An 18,243-nucleotide genomic window follows, 5' to 3' on the forward strand; every position below is an offset into this window, starting at 1 on the left:
GGTTCACAACTGTGCCAAGTTTGCTGGGGTCCCAAGGCCTTAGAAATAGCTTTATAACCCTTTCCAGACTGATACATGTCAACTATTTTGTTTCTCATCTGTTCTTGAATTTCTTTATATTGTGACATGATGTTGCGATCTTTAAGCATGCTTCACTTTGTCAGACAGGTTCTATTTAATTTCTTGATTCAGCAGCTTCTGCCAGTAATTAGGCCTGAGTGTGGCTAGTAAAATTTAACTAAGCTTTATAAAATATTGTGGTTAATCACAGTTCTTTCATGATTTAACAGGAGCGGGGAAATATTTTTTCACTTAGGGCCAGGTAGGTTTGGACAGTTTTATTCTCTTAATAAATGAAATCATAATTTAAAAACTGCATTTTGTATTTACTTGCATTATCTTTGTGTAATATTAACATTTGTTTGATGATCTGAATCTTTTAAGTGTGACAAATATGCAAAAAAACAACAACAACAACAACAACAAAAACAGGGAGGGGGCAAAAACCTTTTCACGGCACTGTATATATATGAACAAAACATACTGTATATACTGTATGAACAAAATACACAGCAAACACAAGAAACACAAGAAAACACTGAACATATGGTAACTTACTGAAATAGTAATCACCAAACAGATCTTCATCCTCGTCATCAAAGTATGCTTGTAATGAAGAATGAAATCAAAGTAAAAGTAAAGCAAATGATAAAAACAACAAATGTTGTGAACACAAACACAAATGAGAACAAACTAAAATATAAAAGACCTTGAAAATCAAAGTAACAAGATAAAGAAAACCCCGTCTTGAGTGTTAAGGATGTCCATATTGAGGTAACATTTAAAAAGCCAAGCATATTGCTTTGGATTTATTTCAGTTCAGTGTGCTTCTGTACAAAGAAAGCATCTGATGACTGCACCAGAAACATAATTTATGCAACAACAACAAAAAGGAAATGTATGTTTAGACTAAAGCATGTAAGCACAGAAATTGTAATTACTGTGTGTCTATGCATGAGGCAACCTGATGAATGCAACACGCAAACAGAACAGATCAACAGAGCATTGCACCACCAGCACATATTATTTACTCAGTCTGTTATTGCATGACCTGCTATTTTTTTTTTTTTTATAATGAACAGAAATTAGTTTATGGAATTTCATAATTTCATGATAACTCTCTGAATAGTTTTATTATGTAAATAACTATAACTGTGTTTTTATGTATTTGGACTTGGCGGATTAGATCATGGCTGCTGCTTCAGAGTAAGTGTGGACTATACTGTCAATAGATTCACTGACATGCTGCTGTGAGCATATATATATATGGGTATATATGGATATATATATATATATATATATATATATATTTATTTATATATATATATATATATATATATATATATATATATATATATATATATATATATATATATATATATATATATATTTATATATATTTATATATATATATATATATACAGTACAGACCAAAAGTTTGGACACACCTTCTCATTCAAAGAGTTTTCTTTATTTTCATGACTATGAAAATTGTAGATTCACAATGAAGGCATCAAAACTATGAATTAACACATGTGGAATTATATATGGAATTATATACATAACAAAAGTGTGAAACAACTGAAAATATGTCATATTGTAGGTTCTTCAAAGTAGCCACCTTTTGCTTTGATTACTGCTTTGCACACTCTTGGCATTCTCTTGATGAGCTTCAAGGGGTAGTCACCTGAAATGGTCTTCCAACAGTCTTGAAGGAGTTCTGGAATTAGCTTACTTCCGCAACTACACAGCATGCCAAAAGTAGTATGGCCAAAGAGGATGTTCAGACACAGCTTCTGTTTCACAAAAGCCATATACAGTATGACTGTCACCTTGGATTTTAGACTGATCACTTTGCAAACCATTATTTATTTTATTAAATATTAATTTATATAAGTGCTGTCAAAGGATTAATCATGATTAATCACATCAAAGATAAAAGTTTTTGTTTACATAATATATGTACTGTGTTTATGTATTATGTATATATAAATACCCAAACATTCAGTATATTTTTTGAGAATATTTACATTTATAAACATTTATATTTTATATCTTATATTCTATATAAATATATTTAATATATAAACATACAATTTTTATTAAATATATATATATATATATATATATATATATATATATATATATATATATATATATATATATATATATATATATATATATATATTCATATGTTTGTATTTGTATATACATAATAAACAGTACACACTCATATACTACGTAAACAAAAACATTTATACTGGATACGATTAATCCTTTGACAGCACTAGTTTATATTAAAGTTTATATTAATTAAACATTAATCTATGATATATTATTAATATAAATTTGTACCCAAAAGAGTCTGACAATAGCTCGACCTAGATCTTTTTTTTTTTTTTTTTACTTTGCAATGCCAATGACTCTCAAAAATGATGAATCCTTTGCAAGAAACCGGTTACTAAAATAATGAATAAAGGCAGTATTATATTGTCATGTATAAGCAACCATTTACTATATAGTAAATATAAAAAAATAATAATGTGGTATTATAAAGACTAAATTAAATATTTTTATTTTATCTTAGTGTTTAAATAATAACACTGGAAAGCAAATAGTTAAAAAATTCATATTTAATAATTACTTTAGAATAGCTCACTTTTCTTTATTTTATTTATTTATTTATTTATGTATTTATTTTATTTCATTTGACATAAAACTACTTTCTATGCAGACATACCGGTGCTGTAATATAATTCCTCAGAAAGTAGACTGCAGCGTGAATACAAAATACCAAAATACAAATACAGAAAATGTGAACGTTAAAATCATTATATACATATACTTTCTACATAAACTTTCCTCATTTTGTGCAGACACCCTATGTCCCTTGAACCCCCCTTTAAAAATTTCTGACCAAGTTAAAATAAGACGTTTGAAATAGCACTGTATTTTCATGTCTCATTCACTTATTGTTTTATGAGTAAAATAACGTGTTTGGTTAAAATTACTTAAACATATTGCTCAAAGTTGTCATTCATTTCCGCATTGATTAAAAAACTGTTAGGACACCTTTTACATGTTTCAGGCAAAGGGAATGTACTCAGGTGTTAGTATCATCAGCTTTTGCTGCAGTTGTTGAGACAGCAAACTGGAACTAGTGCAGCAAACTGGAACTAAGAAACTTCCCTCTACAAAGCGAACGCTTTGAGGTGACAAAAGCGAGAACAGATTAATCCACAATAATGTGCTCTGTACAATGATTCAGATGCGGATGACACCTCTGAACACTGTCCCTTTATTACTACTTCTCACACGGTCGGTTCATCTTGTGCAAAGGACAAGGGCAGACCCCATTAAGTGGCAAATTGCCGTCTCACGGCTTAATCAGGCAGCATCAGCATTCTGTAGGGAACATATGAAAAGCCATTATGGTCAAATCAATTCTCAATTACCTCTTTGCCGCCACCATCGACACGTTAAATAAACGTTCAGCGCTGTCACAGCTATTTCTCCTTGTGAGGCGACGATGGAATAGCTGCGCACGCGTTATTTGAGAGCCATGCGAATGCTAATGGATTGTAAACAATCATGAAATAACAGCATGATGTGAAAGTGGGACAGATAAGCATCGGAAGGAACAAGCAGCATTAAGAGATTCATTAGAAGCGGTCACACTCGCACCAGAATAACGTCTCGCTGGACGTATGTCATAGTGTGCCACAGAAACACACACACATTATTATACACAGATCCTAGCATAACTATACAAGCAAATGTCTAAACAAATGAGAGAATTAAGAAACTAGACTTTTTTGAATAATCGGCCTACTGTTTTAAATGTCCTTGTGCCTCAACATACCAGATTCTTCTTATATTTGTGTCTTTTTCACTTTACCTTCTTGCGTATTTGAAATTGTATCTTATTTAAAAGTTGATATGATAAAATGAGGATTTTTATTTTATTTTAATAAATTACTGCTTGCCTTCGCCAAGACCCGCCCCCCACTTCGTTACTGTTTCTATGTCCGACAAGCCACACATCAATCGTGTTCTCAAGCTGTTATATACCATGGAGCAAGGAGTAAACTGACAACACGATGACAGGCATGACAGAGCAGGTTACTTTAGCTATGAAACAAAGTCTCAGCTTTCCATTTTTCATTTCAGCTTTTGTTTTTTTCAAAAATTCAAACAATAAATACTTGTTTGTGGCTCTTTAATGTGTCGTGACAGATTGCTGTAGCTCTTCAGTTCAAGCGGCACGTGAACCGATCATCTCTTATAGTTTACTAGTTATAATGTGAAATAAACATAAAGGAACATCAGAAGATATCTCGACATGCTGGAAAGCGGCTGTTGTTTGTTTTTACAAAACATTTAATGTCAGTAAAAGTTTACTGGTGTTATACTTTTAGTCTTTTTTTTTTCATTTTAAGTGTTTTTAATATTATTCTAATTTAAGCATTCTATTTCAATAATATACATGAATATGTTTAAGACACGTTTGTACAATACAGTATGAGGATTCATAATTCAATCTTTTCTGCAAAGATATTTAACAAGTAAATTTTACATGTACACCATGTTGACAACTTCATGTGTGATGCACATGGAATAGAACTAGACGGTTAATTTATAGAAACTTAAATCATATTGAGTTTACATTCTTAAGCTGATTGAAAAATGAAGGAAGAAAAACAAAATCGTAATCTTGAATTGGACAAATGGGAAAACTGAGAATTAATTTTTTGCCATATGAAAGAAAATAGCTGAACGCTAATCAAAACTAGTGTGACAGATTCATTTCAAATGTCAACCCTGCCAGGTCTGGAAAGACCAAACTCAACAACCCTGTCCACCACACACTGAAAGAATAAGGATTACACAGTCAATGATATGCTTGGTAAAAAAAAATAAAAAAATGGGTTCATTAATTTTGTATATATTGGATTCATTTAAATTGTGTGCTTTTCTGGATCATTATAACCGTAATAGCTTATTTGACCTTTACACACAACAACACTAACAAACACTTTGTATTTTTTTTTAAATGGAACATTAATTTTATAACCCCAAAGTCAGAATCTTCAAATAAACATTATAAATTATCCCAAAAACATACAAACACACTTTCGCACACCAACCAGACACAGCACACACACTCACTGCTGACCTACCCATTTGGTTTCACCTGTTGTCATGGAAACCAAAGCTCCTCGAAAGGTCTTTAAAACCTCTAGTTGTTGACATACCTGTTACTAGACATATTCGGAGTGGGGTGTTCATTAAAAAGCTAACTGTCTTCAATTTCAGTATTCACTTCCTTTTTCGCTTTAAGAAACGACGAGTTGGGAGTTGGGCGTCAATGGCGAAATGGTTTTATTTCTGCCACCAACACCAACAGAAAAGGAGAAAAATCCTGCAGATTCCCTAGTTTTCATAATTGTAGATAATCTTCATGCTCTTTATTCAGACACTTTAATTACATGCCAGAGATGTTCTGGAAATGAGCAAATGTTCCACATCGCCTAATGAATTCATCACTGATTTTTGGTTTTAACAGTAGACTATGTCTCTACAACAGTGGACAGACCTTTTAAAGGCATTTTTGGTAACACTTTAGTATAAGGTCCAATTCGCACTAATATATAGTTGCTTATTAGCACGTCTATTATTAACATATTGGCTGTTTATTAGTGCTTATAAAGTACATATAATGCATGACATCCATAATCCTACCCAATACCCTAAACTTAACAACTACCTTATAAACTATTAATAAGCAGCAAATAAGGAGTTAATTGAGGCAATAGTTAATGGTTAGTTAATAGTGAGAATTGGACCCTAAAATAAAGTGTGACCGCATTTTAAGCATTCAGCGTTCAATTGAAAGAACAATGAGCGATCACCTTTGACCTTCTGCATAACTCTGATTTCTTTATATGTAATTTTGTTGATTTATGATAAAACTTCAATATAGCTGATGGAAGTGGTTTGGCTTTGTTAACATTAGTTTAAAAAGTAGGTTACACTTAGATTTAGAAGTATTTTGATCACACTTTATTTTAAGGTACAGTTCTCACTATTAACAAACCATTAACTACTACTATTGCATCAATAAACTCCTAAATTGCTGCGTATTAATAGTTAGTAAGGCAGTGGTTAAGTTTAGGCATTGGGTAGGATTAGGTATGTAGAATAGATGGTCATGCACAATATGTGCTTTACAAGCCAATGTGTTAATAATATGCATGCTAATAAGCAACGAGTTTATAATGAGAACTGTCAATTATGATATTCTTGTTTTAAAGCAAACAGAAACATTTGTTTGCCTTTGTGACTTAATAATTCATGCATCAGGAGGTTAATCTGCACACTTATTATGCAATCATCTTTGGCCAAACTTTGTTTTCAGATTTCACAGTTGATTTTGCTACACGTTCTCATAATATGCGCAATGACTCCCAAGAGCTGGAGTTTGTGTCCTTACACTAGTTAATGGCCTCAGTGCAAGCTGTGTGACAGTACACCATGAGAACTTAAAAGAGTGCGAACAGCGCCACGAGCAAACTGTGGCATTTTAATGAGGGCTCCTTCTCTAATCATTTAGCTGTAATCTGCCAGTGACATGAACCCACTGTCTGTAAAAGTAACCAAGGCTCAGCGAACAACAGAAGACAGGCAGATCTGAGCGAAGAGACTTGCGAAAGGGAGCCCAGGAAAGTTTGCCCGGGCATGTCTTTGACGCTGAGAGTTGACCCGTGAATGCCAACAAAAGCGAGTGGTAATGAGTGTAAGTGTTGCCTGAAGGTGCCGTCTTTATCATATCATCATGCCACGCTCTTCACACACACGGTGGCTGAACACGGCGCCTCAGGACTCACTGCTGTGACTAGTCACCCAGCATTCTCTTGATCAAATCCAGCTCTCGCCATCCCTTTTAATTAGCTCCCACGGTGGGAATGCATTAGTGGTCGGAGTCCTGCTGGGTTTCCGTTTATTTCAATGTACACAAATACACACACAAATGGAGAAACTTTGTTTTTCTTAAACATTGGTGCATGACAGTAACACACACAGACTTGAAGTGGACTCCAGTCTCAGTAGGCAGGAGAAAGGGTGGAGTTTAGGACAGAGGGATTCAATTTCTGCCTGTGGCTCTGAAAGGGAAGCTCAGAATGGAGAAGAAAGAGAAAAACAAAGATCAGTGGGCTGCTCTGCGTGGCTCAGAGCAGCGGTGGAAACAATGCGAACAATTCTTCTGAGAAACATCACGCTGCTCCCAACGTGTTCACATGCCGATGCTACGGTTAATGTCTGTAACAATGGCAACAAGGCCACCGATGCCGCCCACAGCCCAAACGTGCATCAAACTCAACTTCTACTTTTTGAAATGGATATTGTCTATTAACCGAGTGAAGAACTTGTGTCACCAAGATTGTGAGACGGCAGGTGGCTATGAAAACACATCGCTTTGTTGCTTGTGTGCTAATTACAAACACAGCTGGACACAAAGCAGATGCTCATGTATGGATAAAGATTATTCATAGAAGCAGCCATCTGAGTGGGTGTGGACCATAGAGAAAAGATGTAATTAAGGCAGTAAAAGAAGTTCGATTGTGTGGGAAATTGTGTTTATGGTGATTCATTCTTTGAGGAAGGGAAGATGTTTTTTATTTGATCAGTAAAAAAATAGCTATAATGTAAAAAATGATTATAATTTAAAATAGCTGTTTTCTATTGTAATGAATTTTAAAATGTTAAATGTAAGTTTTAATGATGGCAAAGCTCGATCTTCAACAGCATCACTCAATTGTTTTGTGTCAAATGATGAACTGATTTGGTGCTCAAGAACCATTTCTAATTAATATCAATGTTGAAAACAGATTTTCTGCATTATATTTTTTGTGGAAACCATAATTTTTTCAGATACTTTGATGAACAGAAAGTTAACAATAGAAGCATTTCATTATAAAAGCCTTAACTGTCACTTTGTATCAGTTTAATGCTCATGTATGAATGAAGATTATTTAAAGATGCAGCTTTCTGAGTGAGTGCGGAAATAGAGAAAAGATTTAATTATAGGTTTAAAAGAAGTTTGATTGAGTGGAACACTGTGTAAGTGGTGATTCATTCTTTGAAGAAGGCAAAGACGAGCAAAAGACTTCACCTGGCTAACATTTAATGAGGTCATATGATGCGATTTCAATTATTCTTTTTTCTTTGGAGTGTTACAAGCTCTTGGTGCATAAAGAAAATATGAAAAGTTGCAAAGACTAAAGCCTCAAATCCAAAAGGATATACTTTATAAAAGTTAGGACTTGTCCACGCCCACACCTAAAACACCTTGTTTAAACATGCCCCCACATGTCTATGTCACCGTGTGGGAAAATTGGCATAACACCGCCCAAATGTTTACGCAAAGAAAGAAGGCTTAACTTTTATTCTCGCTGTCTCCCCGTGTTGTGGAGATGCTGTGTGTTTCGTTGTAAAAGCAAAACTACTTTGCTTGGCTTTCTAATTGACGACGATATCCACTTCATTAGCCTAGAGCTGATCCATGCTGGTCGCTGAGGAAATACATCAGTGTGTGACATTGTGCAATGCAGTTTATGGAGGACTGTTTCCTCTACCTGCAGATTAGCCTATAATGTTCCAACTTAGCAAGGACACTGCAAGGTGCTTCTGACTCACAAACTGTAAGTACCTTTTTTATATTAAAAAATTTGACACTGATGATTCAAAACAAGGTTTAAGTAGTGTAGAGGAGCACTTGTTGTTTGTCATTTCTACGATCACAAATGCATATATGGTATTATGTTAACGCGGTACAATATGCAATGCGTAAAAAGTCAGTTTAAGTCATTAGAATCAGTAATTTCCCCACAGGATGTAACAAATGCCTCATTTGAAATTGGTATTGGTTTTGTCTCATTGCACCGGTGTTCTGACAAATAATGGACAGTATGTTAAGGGGCGTAACATTTCTCGTAATATTTCATGCTTGAGGTATTCAGCCATTCACAGAGTACTGGATAGCCAGCCAATCAGCTTAGACCTCGCTTTTTCAGAACAATGGGTCTCATTCACTAATTTTTGTGTACAATTTTCTTATTTATACGCACATTTGAACTTCTCACGAGAACTTTCCACCTAATTCACAACACGTGCGTACGCACATGAGCTTGTTCTTAAACTCGTTCTTCTGTTAGTGAATTTGGAGTCTTCTAAATGAGCGCCCGCGTGCACGAGGTCAGTAATTAGCATAATTCACGCCCAAACCAGCTCCATATAAGGGCTTTCCAAAACGAGGCACTTGTACAGAGAAAGACAATTATGGCACCGAAACAAAAGACAAAGAAAAATAACTTTAACGATAATGAACGTGAGGTTTTGCTGTCGTAGGTGGAAGCCAGGAAAAATTATTTGTTATTTAAAAGTGTATCCACTGGCATAACGGCCACAGGTAAAAAGGAAGCATGGGTTAAACACAGGCTTGGAGATAAGGTGGTATAGGGTGAGAGTGGTTAGTGATCTGGCTTAGGTGTGGTTCCAGTGAGTTGCATAAATCAATGAGGACTTCTCTGGGCAACCTAAAGCGACTGAACAGCCATTCGTCACTCTCCGCGAACATATCTGTGCGCTCTCTAAAGACGCGCTCTCTCCTTAGAGCAAGTGCCTCGATGTCTTCAAGCAGTACCAAGTGTGCCATGCCTATAACTAAACACAAGATGAGACACATTAATCACCAATTATATAAGGATAGATCAGGTGATTGTTGTTTGGACCTCTAATATATATATATATATATATATATATATATATATATATAAAATTGGAACTGTAATTATAATTTAGCAATAACATCTAATTATATAGGGTTCTTAACAAATGCTTATAAGGCCCCCGTTTGTACATGATTATTGCGTACGTGTGGTATAAGTTGTTCTTGAATCTTTTCATATATTTAGAAAAAAAATTTGTACGAAAGTTTTTGATGAATCATGATTTATTTGTGAAAACGTCCGTTCGCACATTTCACGCAAAAATCTGTGCCTACGCATATTTAGTGAATGAGACCCAATGAGTTTTGTAAAAATTGAGGCGTTTCAGAAAGACGGGACACAGAGGAGCAATAATGTACATTATGTGGAAAATAATGTGTTTTTTAGCAACGTCATGACCCCTTTAAGTGATAATCTCTGTTGAACTAGCACAAATTCATCCAGATTTATTTTTACTCCTTATATCTATTGTATAAACTGTCATTCTCTCAAAACTGTTTTCTGTTCTGGAACCTGTCCATATTGTTCATATGCTTACATTTGAAAGAAAGGGCAAAAGCGATGGAGGAGTTGATCTTTTCAAATGAAGCACTGCTGCAGAAGCATCGCTTTTTACTGTTTTTAATGTCTGAGTTTAATGAGTCTTTCGCTGCAGTCTCAAGAGGTTTTCAGTGGCAGTGTCATCAACCACCATTCCAAACAAAAAGACTCAAAGTCCCTTCCTTCAAAGACACACCAAAGATACTATGAAAAACCCCAAGGGGTGTAGCAGTCATTGGCATTTTCAACAAAAATGGTACATGGCTTATACCTATAAAAAAATTAAGTAAAATTTGTACTTTTCCACCAAGGGTGATTAATTGTGAATTTTTCATTTTCATCCCCTTTAGGAGGTCAATCTATATATAAATGAACAAACAAAATGAACAGTCACTATTTTTGTATTATAAGTATTCTAGTAGCTTCAGACCTTTACGTATGAACCACTGATGTCACATTAACGCTGTCCCTTCTGCCTTTCTTGTCTTGGAAGTTGCTTTGCTGTCTATGCAGGGTCAGAAAGCTCTCGGATTTTATAAAAATATCTTAATTTGTGTTCCGAAGATGAACAATGGTCCCACAGGTTTGGAACGACGTGAGAGTGAGTAATTAATGACAGAATTTTCATATTTGGGTGAACACTTTAGTCAATTTGATTTGTTGAACTTGACAAATAAATGATTATTCTGTAAATAACTACATATAGTCTTATTTATATTTTGTGAGCTAATTTTGTGTAACATCTGATAGTTTAAAATTGTATTGATTTAAGTCACAGGACTCCAGTTTAAACCTATTAGTGGAACGTGTCAATTTCCCATGTTAAATCCTCTGACTGTGTGAGAGATAAGCAGTACTCAATGCCCAATACCCAATTCCCCTTATCAACATCGCCATCATTTTCCTGTCTTTCATACCACCAGCACATGTGAAGGCTCACAATAGAAGCATGTCACTAGAAGAAGGCGAACAAAACTGGAACACTGCTGGCAGTGCATGATGAGAAGCACCTGGTGCTTATTGCATCTCGCCGCAGGTATCATAAATCCCGCATTGTGCCTTTCCTTTGCACAACCTGCTTCCATTAATGCATGTAGTGGCCTTGATGTCCAAGAGTGGAGCAGCATAGCTGGGCTGGCTTTGAACGATGACTGCCTGCATTCAACCCTCTAGATCTACTTCCCCTTTCTTCACACACGCTCACCTCAAAAAGAAAGTCTTGCTCCTTTTCTGTTAGGACCCCCTGGAGTTTCACATCTCCTCCCTTAACACTTCTGCTCTATTCACTTCCTTTTCTTCTTATTTTCTGTGTGCAATAAAAGCCTTTCAGAGGCGTGCAACTCTAATCTCAACATTTTGGAAAACCTGCAGTTTTTTTTTTTTTACAAGCACTAACAAAAAAAGGTTGCTTTTTGATTTTACTTTATCTTTGATATCACTGAGTAAATTTGAAAAATGTTTACAAAATGATCACAAAATATATTCAAATAATATGTTTTGCCTCTCTTAATTTGCAAGAGCTGTTGCTAATCAGCTCACTCGAACCCATTCTATACATGAATATGAGATTAATGAGCTGTATCCATAACTTAATGTTAAAATGTGCACAATGCAATGTTCTACACCTAATGCAACAAAACAGTAAAACACTTAACACAAATTTAACGCAAATAAATGATTATTCTGTTAATAACTACATATAATCTTATTTAAATTTTGTGATCTGATTTTGTCTAACATCTGATCTGTTTAAAATTGTATTGATTTAAGTCACAGGACTCCAGTTTAAACCCTATTAGTGGAAAGTGTCAATTTCTTACCGCTCCCAGTAAGAAACAACCAATCAGAGCTGCGGTCCATAACTGTTTTTGTGTTCAAAGTACACAAAATGTATATAATAAGCGAGTACACAATGAATCCATTTTCCAAACTGTGTTTTTAGCTTGTCCTGAATCACTAGGGTACACCTATAATAAGTGTTTATATTCGGACTATTTTAGATTGCTTCAGGGGTACCATGGCGGAGTAATCCAGTACCTTTGTGATTCTTCATAGACATAAACAGAGAGAAGTAGTTCCGGCTACGATGTCCTTCCGCAACACGCAAGCAGTTCTGTTTATTAACCGCTAGAGCGTCAAAAGTTACCGACTGCAGCTTTAAGTGCATCATTGCTGAATATAATTCGTACTTTAAAAAAATAAAAATCTTGACCCCAAACTATTTAACAGTAAACATTACTGTTTATAAATGGTTATGCATGTTTATATTATTTTTTATTAAAATATTATCCTTATCAAATACAACTATGTAATTTCAATCCATGTACTATATAATGAACAAAAACTAATTAATATTGCACAACATATATATAATTAAATGGACATTTCCATGAAATATATACGAAAACTACAACTAGGCCCTAAAACTAAATGTGTAAAATGAAGAATGATCTTAAGATAATCTTTTTCATGAGATTAGTGTCTAGTGACTATTAAACACCCGGCGCAATGTGTGTTTGCTAGGTTCAGTCCAGCGCTGTTCACATTTTCTCGTCCAGCGCCACGTCATTTAATTAGCAAATGCATTTGTGCCCATTTGTGCGCCAATGGCTGTGCTGGTCTAAAAAGGATGTGTGTTCAGGTGCATTACTGGTGTATTGCTATTTTAAGGAGCTATTTGCGGGTCCACACTGCGTGTTGACTTTGCTTATTACACACACGGATGCGCATCACACAAACATGCGAAATATTAAAAAACAAAAGTACTACAGTGTAAAATAATATTATTGTGTATGCTACATAAATATACAAATGTAATGATGGATAGTCATTGCATGTATTAGAATTAGGCTACCTATTTGCAATTCACTCTATTACTACTTATAATGATGATTGAAATTGGCAAATTAATTGAACAATTGTGCCAATACACACACACACACACACACACACACACATATATATATTTCTGATTCTGATTCAGATTCCTGCATGTCCCGTAGATGATCTGTTCGTGCGCTTTAACTTCGTGCACGAGCATATCGGTTTCTTTGCTTGAGAAGCGTTCAGCTTTTCCGCCAACAAATTCTGCCATGTAAATAGTGATCCGCCGTGGCGCGATTGCATTTCGCTCTTAAAGGGAATGGGAGATGACACTCTGATTGGTTTATTGAACATTATGCCCAATACTCATTAAGAGAATAGGGACAACCCATTCCAAAAATGCGGCCTGAGTGCACCTGCGCCGTGCGCTTTACACTTGCGTTTAGATTATTAAAATAGGGCTCTATGTTTCAGTTATCTTTCTGATAAGACTGAATGTCTCTGAATTTACATGCTTGTGTCTGGTGCTTGTTTTATGGAAAGAAGAAGCTTCAACTGTGTCAGTTCAACAGTCAGCGAAAAACATTTTATAAATAAGACCTGATAATCAGATAAATTCATAATTTGATACTTGGCATTGGCAAGTTAGAGAGGCTGGTTAGTTGCAGTAAAATCTCGTTATATCAAAGAGAAATGCCACTTGAGATTGCAGGCATTGAGATGATTCCTCTTTGGTTTGTAAATCGCTTTGATCCCGCCAGCACTGTGAATGCAGTATTTAGAAAATGCTACAGCTTTAGACATATTGACGCCTAAGTGTTGGGAATCATATAAATAGTCCTTATTCAATGATTCATATGCTCAATTTCACCCCCCAAAAAAGACTGAAGGCCTTTGGGAGAATGAGAACATTTCATTTAGATGTCTCATTACACCGGCATTCGTTGTCGGAACTAATGTCTAACCAAATTACAGATTTTCCACTTAATTTAGATGCACTACCCTTCTGATAAATCTCCAATCATCAGTGCCTTTTCATTTGTCTCTTCATTTGTTTCATTTCTCTACACCCAAGTGTTTCTCTCTCTCTCTCTCTATCCTACCTGATTCTTCATCAGTCTTGTGCTCGTTTTCAGAGTCGGTGAGAGTGAGAACCGAGTGGTCGGGGCTGGACAGGCAAGAGCTGCGGCGGGACTTCAGGGGCTGCCCACTCCACAGTTGGACGGCACGCTCAGGGGTCATGACCCCCTCGGGGTCCGAGTCAGCATCGGATCCGGCGTTCAGACCGTATCTGTCCTGCAGCAGGCTTATATCGGAACAATATACAGTAGATGATGGAGGAGGCTCGCACATGCCCAGATCTGCCAATGCGAAGCTCCCTGTAATGAGAATACAAGTATTAATGCACGAAAACAAGAAAGAGTGCTGCAAGGCATCCCAGACTCCTTAAAGAGCTGGATGACTCTGACTATGAACTTGCTTTGCTGTATGTATGTACATTAATTTTAGATCTGTATTCTCCCAGTCATCTGTATTCAGAAAGGCATTGAAAGGAATGAATGTAAATTATGTTACAGTAAAATAAAAGGCCAATTCACACCGCAGCAACAGACGTCGACAAATGGCAGCAGACACGTTCGTCAGGTTTTGTCTGATCAGTCTGAACTGGCCTAAAGACTATTGGCTATTTTTACAGCTATGAGAACACCCTTTGCAAAAACTTTCGATTCTAAAGCAAAATTGTTTGGGGGAAAAATAACAAACATAAAATAGAAACATAATATGTAAAAATGTATACTGAACTGCAGGTTCACACCTAAACACACAAACAAAGAGACATACATTACTAGAGTATTTTTTTCTATTAGTATTACTTATTATTTTTCCATGTTTTTAAATCAAACTACAGTGTATATAATACTATTACACTATACAATGCTATTTTACAGCCATTTGCTAATAAACAAAAAACGCAATTATATATATATATATATATATATATATATATATATATATATATATATATATAGTATAGATGTGTGTGTCGGTGTGCGTGTGTATTTATATATTTTTTAATTATAAACTATGAGTTATATAATAAAAAGTAAACTAACTAAAGTCACATTAATGAATTTAATTTGATTTTAGTACTGTAAATACATTCACACACAGAAAATGTTGATTTTATTATTTAGTTTTAACAGATTTCATGCTTTTAAGCTAAGCCTTTAAATGAACTTTTAAGAAGTCCAGTGTGTTGAGGTATATATTAATTTATCTCGTATAGTATATATTAATTTTACAACACTTACGGGTCTCTCTATCAGCTTAGATTTATGAATTCATTTAATTTGCATATGAATTAATAAGGGAACGACTATGCATTAATGAGGTAAACATTAAAAGGACAAGCTTATTCGTGAATGAGGACGATCCATAAATCTGTGCGCTGCATAAAACCACAGCAATTAATGACTTCAAAATAATGACTCACTATTACATTCGAGCGATGCAAAGCAGGAAACCACCAATATTTAATAATAATTTCATAAGTAGCTAAAAACATTATGCTGAATGGGCTTTGCATTGAACTACTCGGCAGGTTGAAGAGAAATTGCAAGAACAACCAATTGAAGAGTTGAATTTTGCACAAATATGGGGAAAAAGCACAGTGCACATCCACATATTATGATTGCACGACACAATAGTTAATGAGGGAGAACAGAATAGAGGACACACAAGGATTAAAATAGGAGCAGGAGGTGTTAGGGAAAGAGTCTGGTCCTGCACCAAGACACAGACCTACACAGGGCATACCTGACACGTAGTAACGAACTGCAACCGGGGCCAGCTCCACGTAAGCTGTGAGTAAGAATAGAATGTCCTTCCATCATCTAATAACTTCACTCGCAACACAATGCAAAAGTTTCACCGTGCACAACAAACCTGCTTCATAAACTCCCAGGTTGGTTTTATGTGTGGAAAAGTCATGTGGAGCGCTCTGCCTCCCTGCTGTTGTGTGTCTACTCCAAAGGGAAAAACCTTCCAAGGTGTAAATTTGAGATAGTGTCTAACTGAACAGCCAGAAGGCATTCTAGAAAAAAAAAATCTCCCAAAAGGACATACTTTATAAAAAAAAGGCCAAAAACCCAGCCTCCTAGAGCGTCTTGTCTGTTTAGACGCAATTTCCCCCTTTTACTCAGACATCTTGGACATTAGAGTGAATATCGCTTTTCAGCAGGTGCTAAAATCAGAGAGAGTGGCAAGGTCATTTGTTGAGGGAGGGGTTACCATGGTAACATAGCATTTTTCGCATGCCGCCAGGTACGGTGAAGCATTTTGGTAAAATGCATGAAAATCTCCCTTCGCTTCAATCATCTCTTTTCAGGCCTCAGACACGCCCTGATTGACAAAGAGCCCCGCTGTGATGGAGATGCAAATGTTAACACAGCCCGCTAAAAGTGTGAGGTCCCATCAAAACATTCCAGGAGAGGAAAAACAGGATGCATGCTGTTTCAAAACCCCAATGATTTCAAATGTTCGCATTTTCATGTTCACAGAGCAAAGAGGATGGGCCCGCGAGTCCTAAGTGTATGATGCAAACTATCAACACATATCAACTGTTCTTGCAGGGTGAGCATTGTTTTTGCTTTTTTTTTCTGTTTATTTACAGATGATACAGATATATTTGGCAGAACATAATCTACTGCCAATCTATTCTCAGCTGAAAACCAGAGGATAGGTTATCATTTGTGTGTTTACTGAATGAATAAATGATCAAACGATTGCATATAATTTTTTTCCATGTATAAAATTATACTTTACTACATATACTAAATAAAAATAGAAATGACTAACTGAAATTACATTTTTCATTTGAAGTAATTACAATTAACCCACAAATGAAATTAACAATTAATAAAAAAAATATCAAGCAATTAGGCAATATAATTAAGCAGGCAGCGGCGGTGAGACAATGTTTTTAAATGGAAATGGAAAAAAAAAGAAAAGATAAGATTATTTATACAGAATTATTATTACTAAAATCATGCAGGATTACTAAAATAAATACATACATACATACACATAAAAATATACATAACATCTAATTAAGCAATCTCACATCTGTACACTGCTGTACGGAATACCAGTGTGCATGTATAGCCAGGCTTTTCATGGATGGCCCTTTTTCTCATTTCCTAGTGAAACAAATCCTCTCTCACAAGTCAAACAGTCTTGCTGTAAATGATGCCTTCTAAAAAGGCTAGACCTTCACAATGAAGCCTATATTACTTCATAAATGTCAACCTATTTCAATAAATCCTCCGACCTTTCTGAATTCCATCCCAGATGCTTTGGTCTTTGAGCATTATTGTCTATGTTGCACTTCTTTCTTTTTTGTGAAGCTAAGCAGTCGTGCTTTCCATCTCCAGAGATCAATACCATCAGGGTACAGAGGATGCAGTCAGCATGCCCTGAATAATGTCGACCCGCTTGACTGAACTGCTGGAGAAAATAGCTGCTGTGGAAGAGAGAGCTTCCCTGATTCCTTTAGCTGCAGCACGGGTCATTTGGGTCATTTTGTTGTGTATTGCTCAGTGCTTGAGTTGACTGTCTAACGGCTGTTTCCTCGTCTGGGTCTTTTATTCATGAGAGCTCCTCTGGCTGGCTCTCCTCTTTAAACGCCATTTGTGACATCAGAGCATTGCATCCTTTTGTTATGCCACTTTTATTATTTATGCCTCTGCTTTCTTAAGTTTACCTTTGATCAGCAATGCAACCATTAAAACAACAGCTGCATGTTCATCGCTGACAATAGGAAAATGTTGTACAGGTATTCAACAGCATGGCGAAACTATGACAGAACAGGTCAGTAAATTTCAGATACTAGATATATTACAAAATACAATGATACTCAACCCCATAATTAAAATTTTGTCATGAATTATTTACACCCATGTTGTTCCAAGTCCGTAAAAGCTTTGTTGCTTTCGGAACACAATTTAAGATAATTTGGATGAAAACCGGGAGG

The 18,243-nt window shown here is 35.5% G+C and overlaps 1 protein-coding gene across 2 annotated transcripts in view; it reads right to left on the reverse strand.

The window, feature by feature from the left end:
* The window catches only part of LOC113038422 (teneurin-2), a 226,485-nt gene that overhangs the window by 152,051 nt on the left and 56,191 nt on the right, over positions 1-18,243 (reverse strand). For both annotated transcript variants that reach the window (XM_026195811.1, XM_026195810.1), the window contains exon 3: positions 14,315-14,590. In XM_026195811.1, coding sequence (XP_026051596.1) covers positions 14,315-14,590 — 276 coding nt within the window. The remainder of the gene's footprint in view (positions 1-14,314; positions 14,591-18,243) is intronic.

Source organism: Carassius auratus, chromosome 21 (assembly GCF_003368295.1).
Source record: "Carassius auratus strain Wakin chromosome 21, ASM336829v1, whole genome shotgun sequence".
NCBI classification, from domain to species: domain Eukaryota; kingdom Metazoa; phylum Chordata; class Actinopteri; order Cypriniformes; family Cyprinidae; genus Carassius; species Carassius auratus.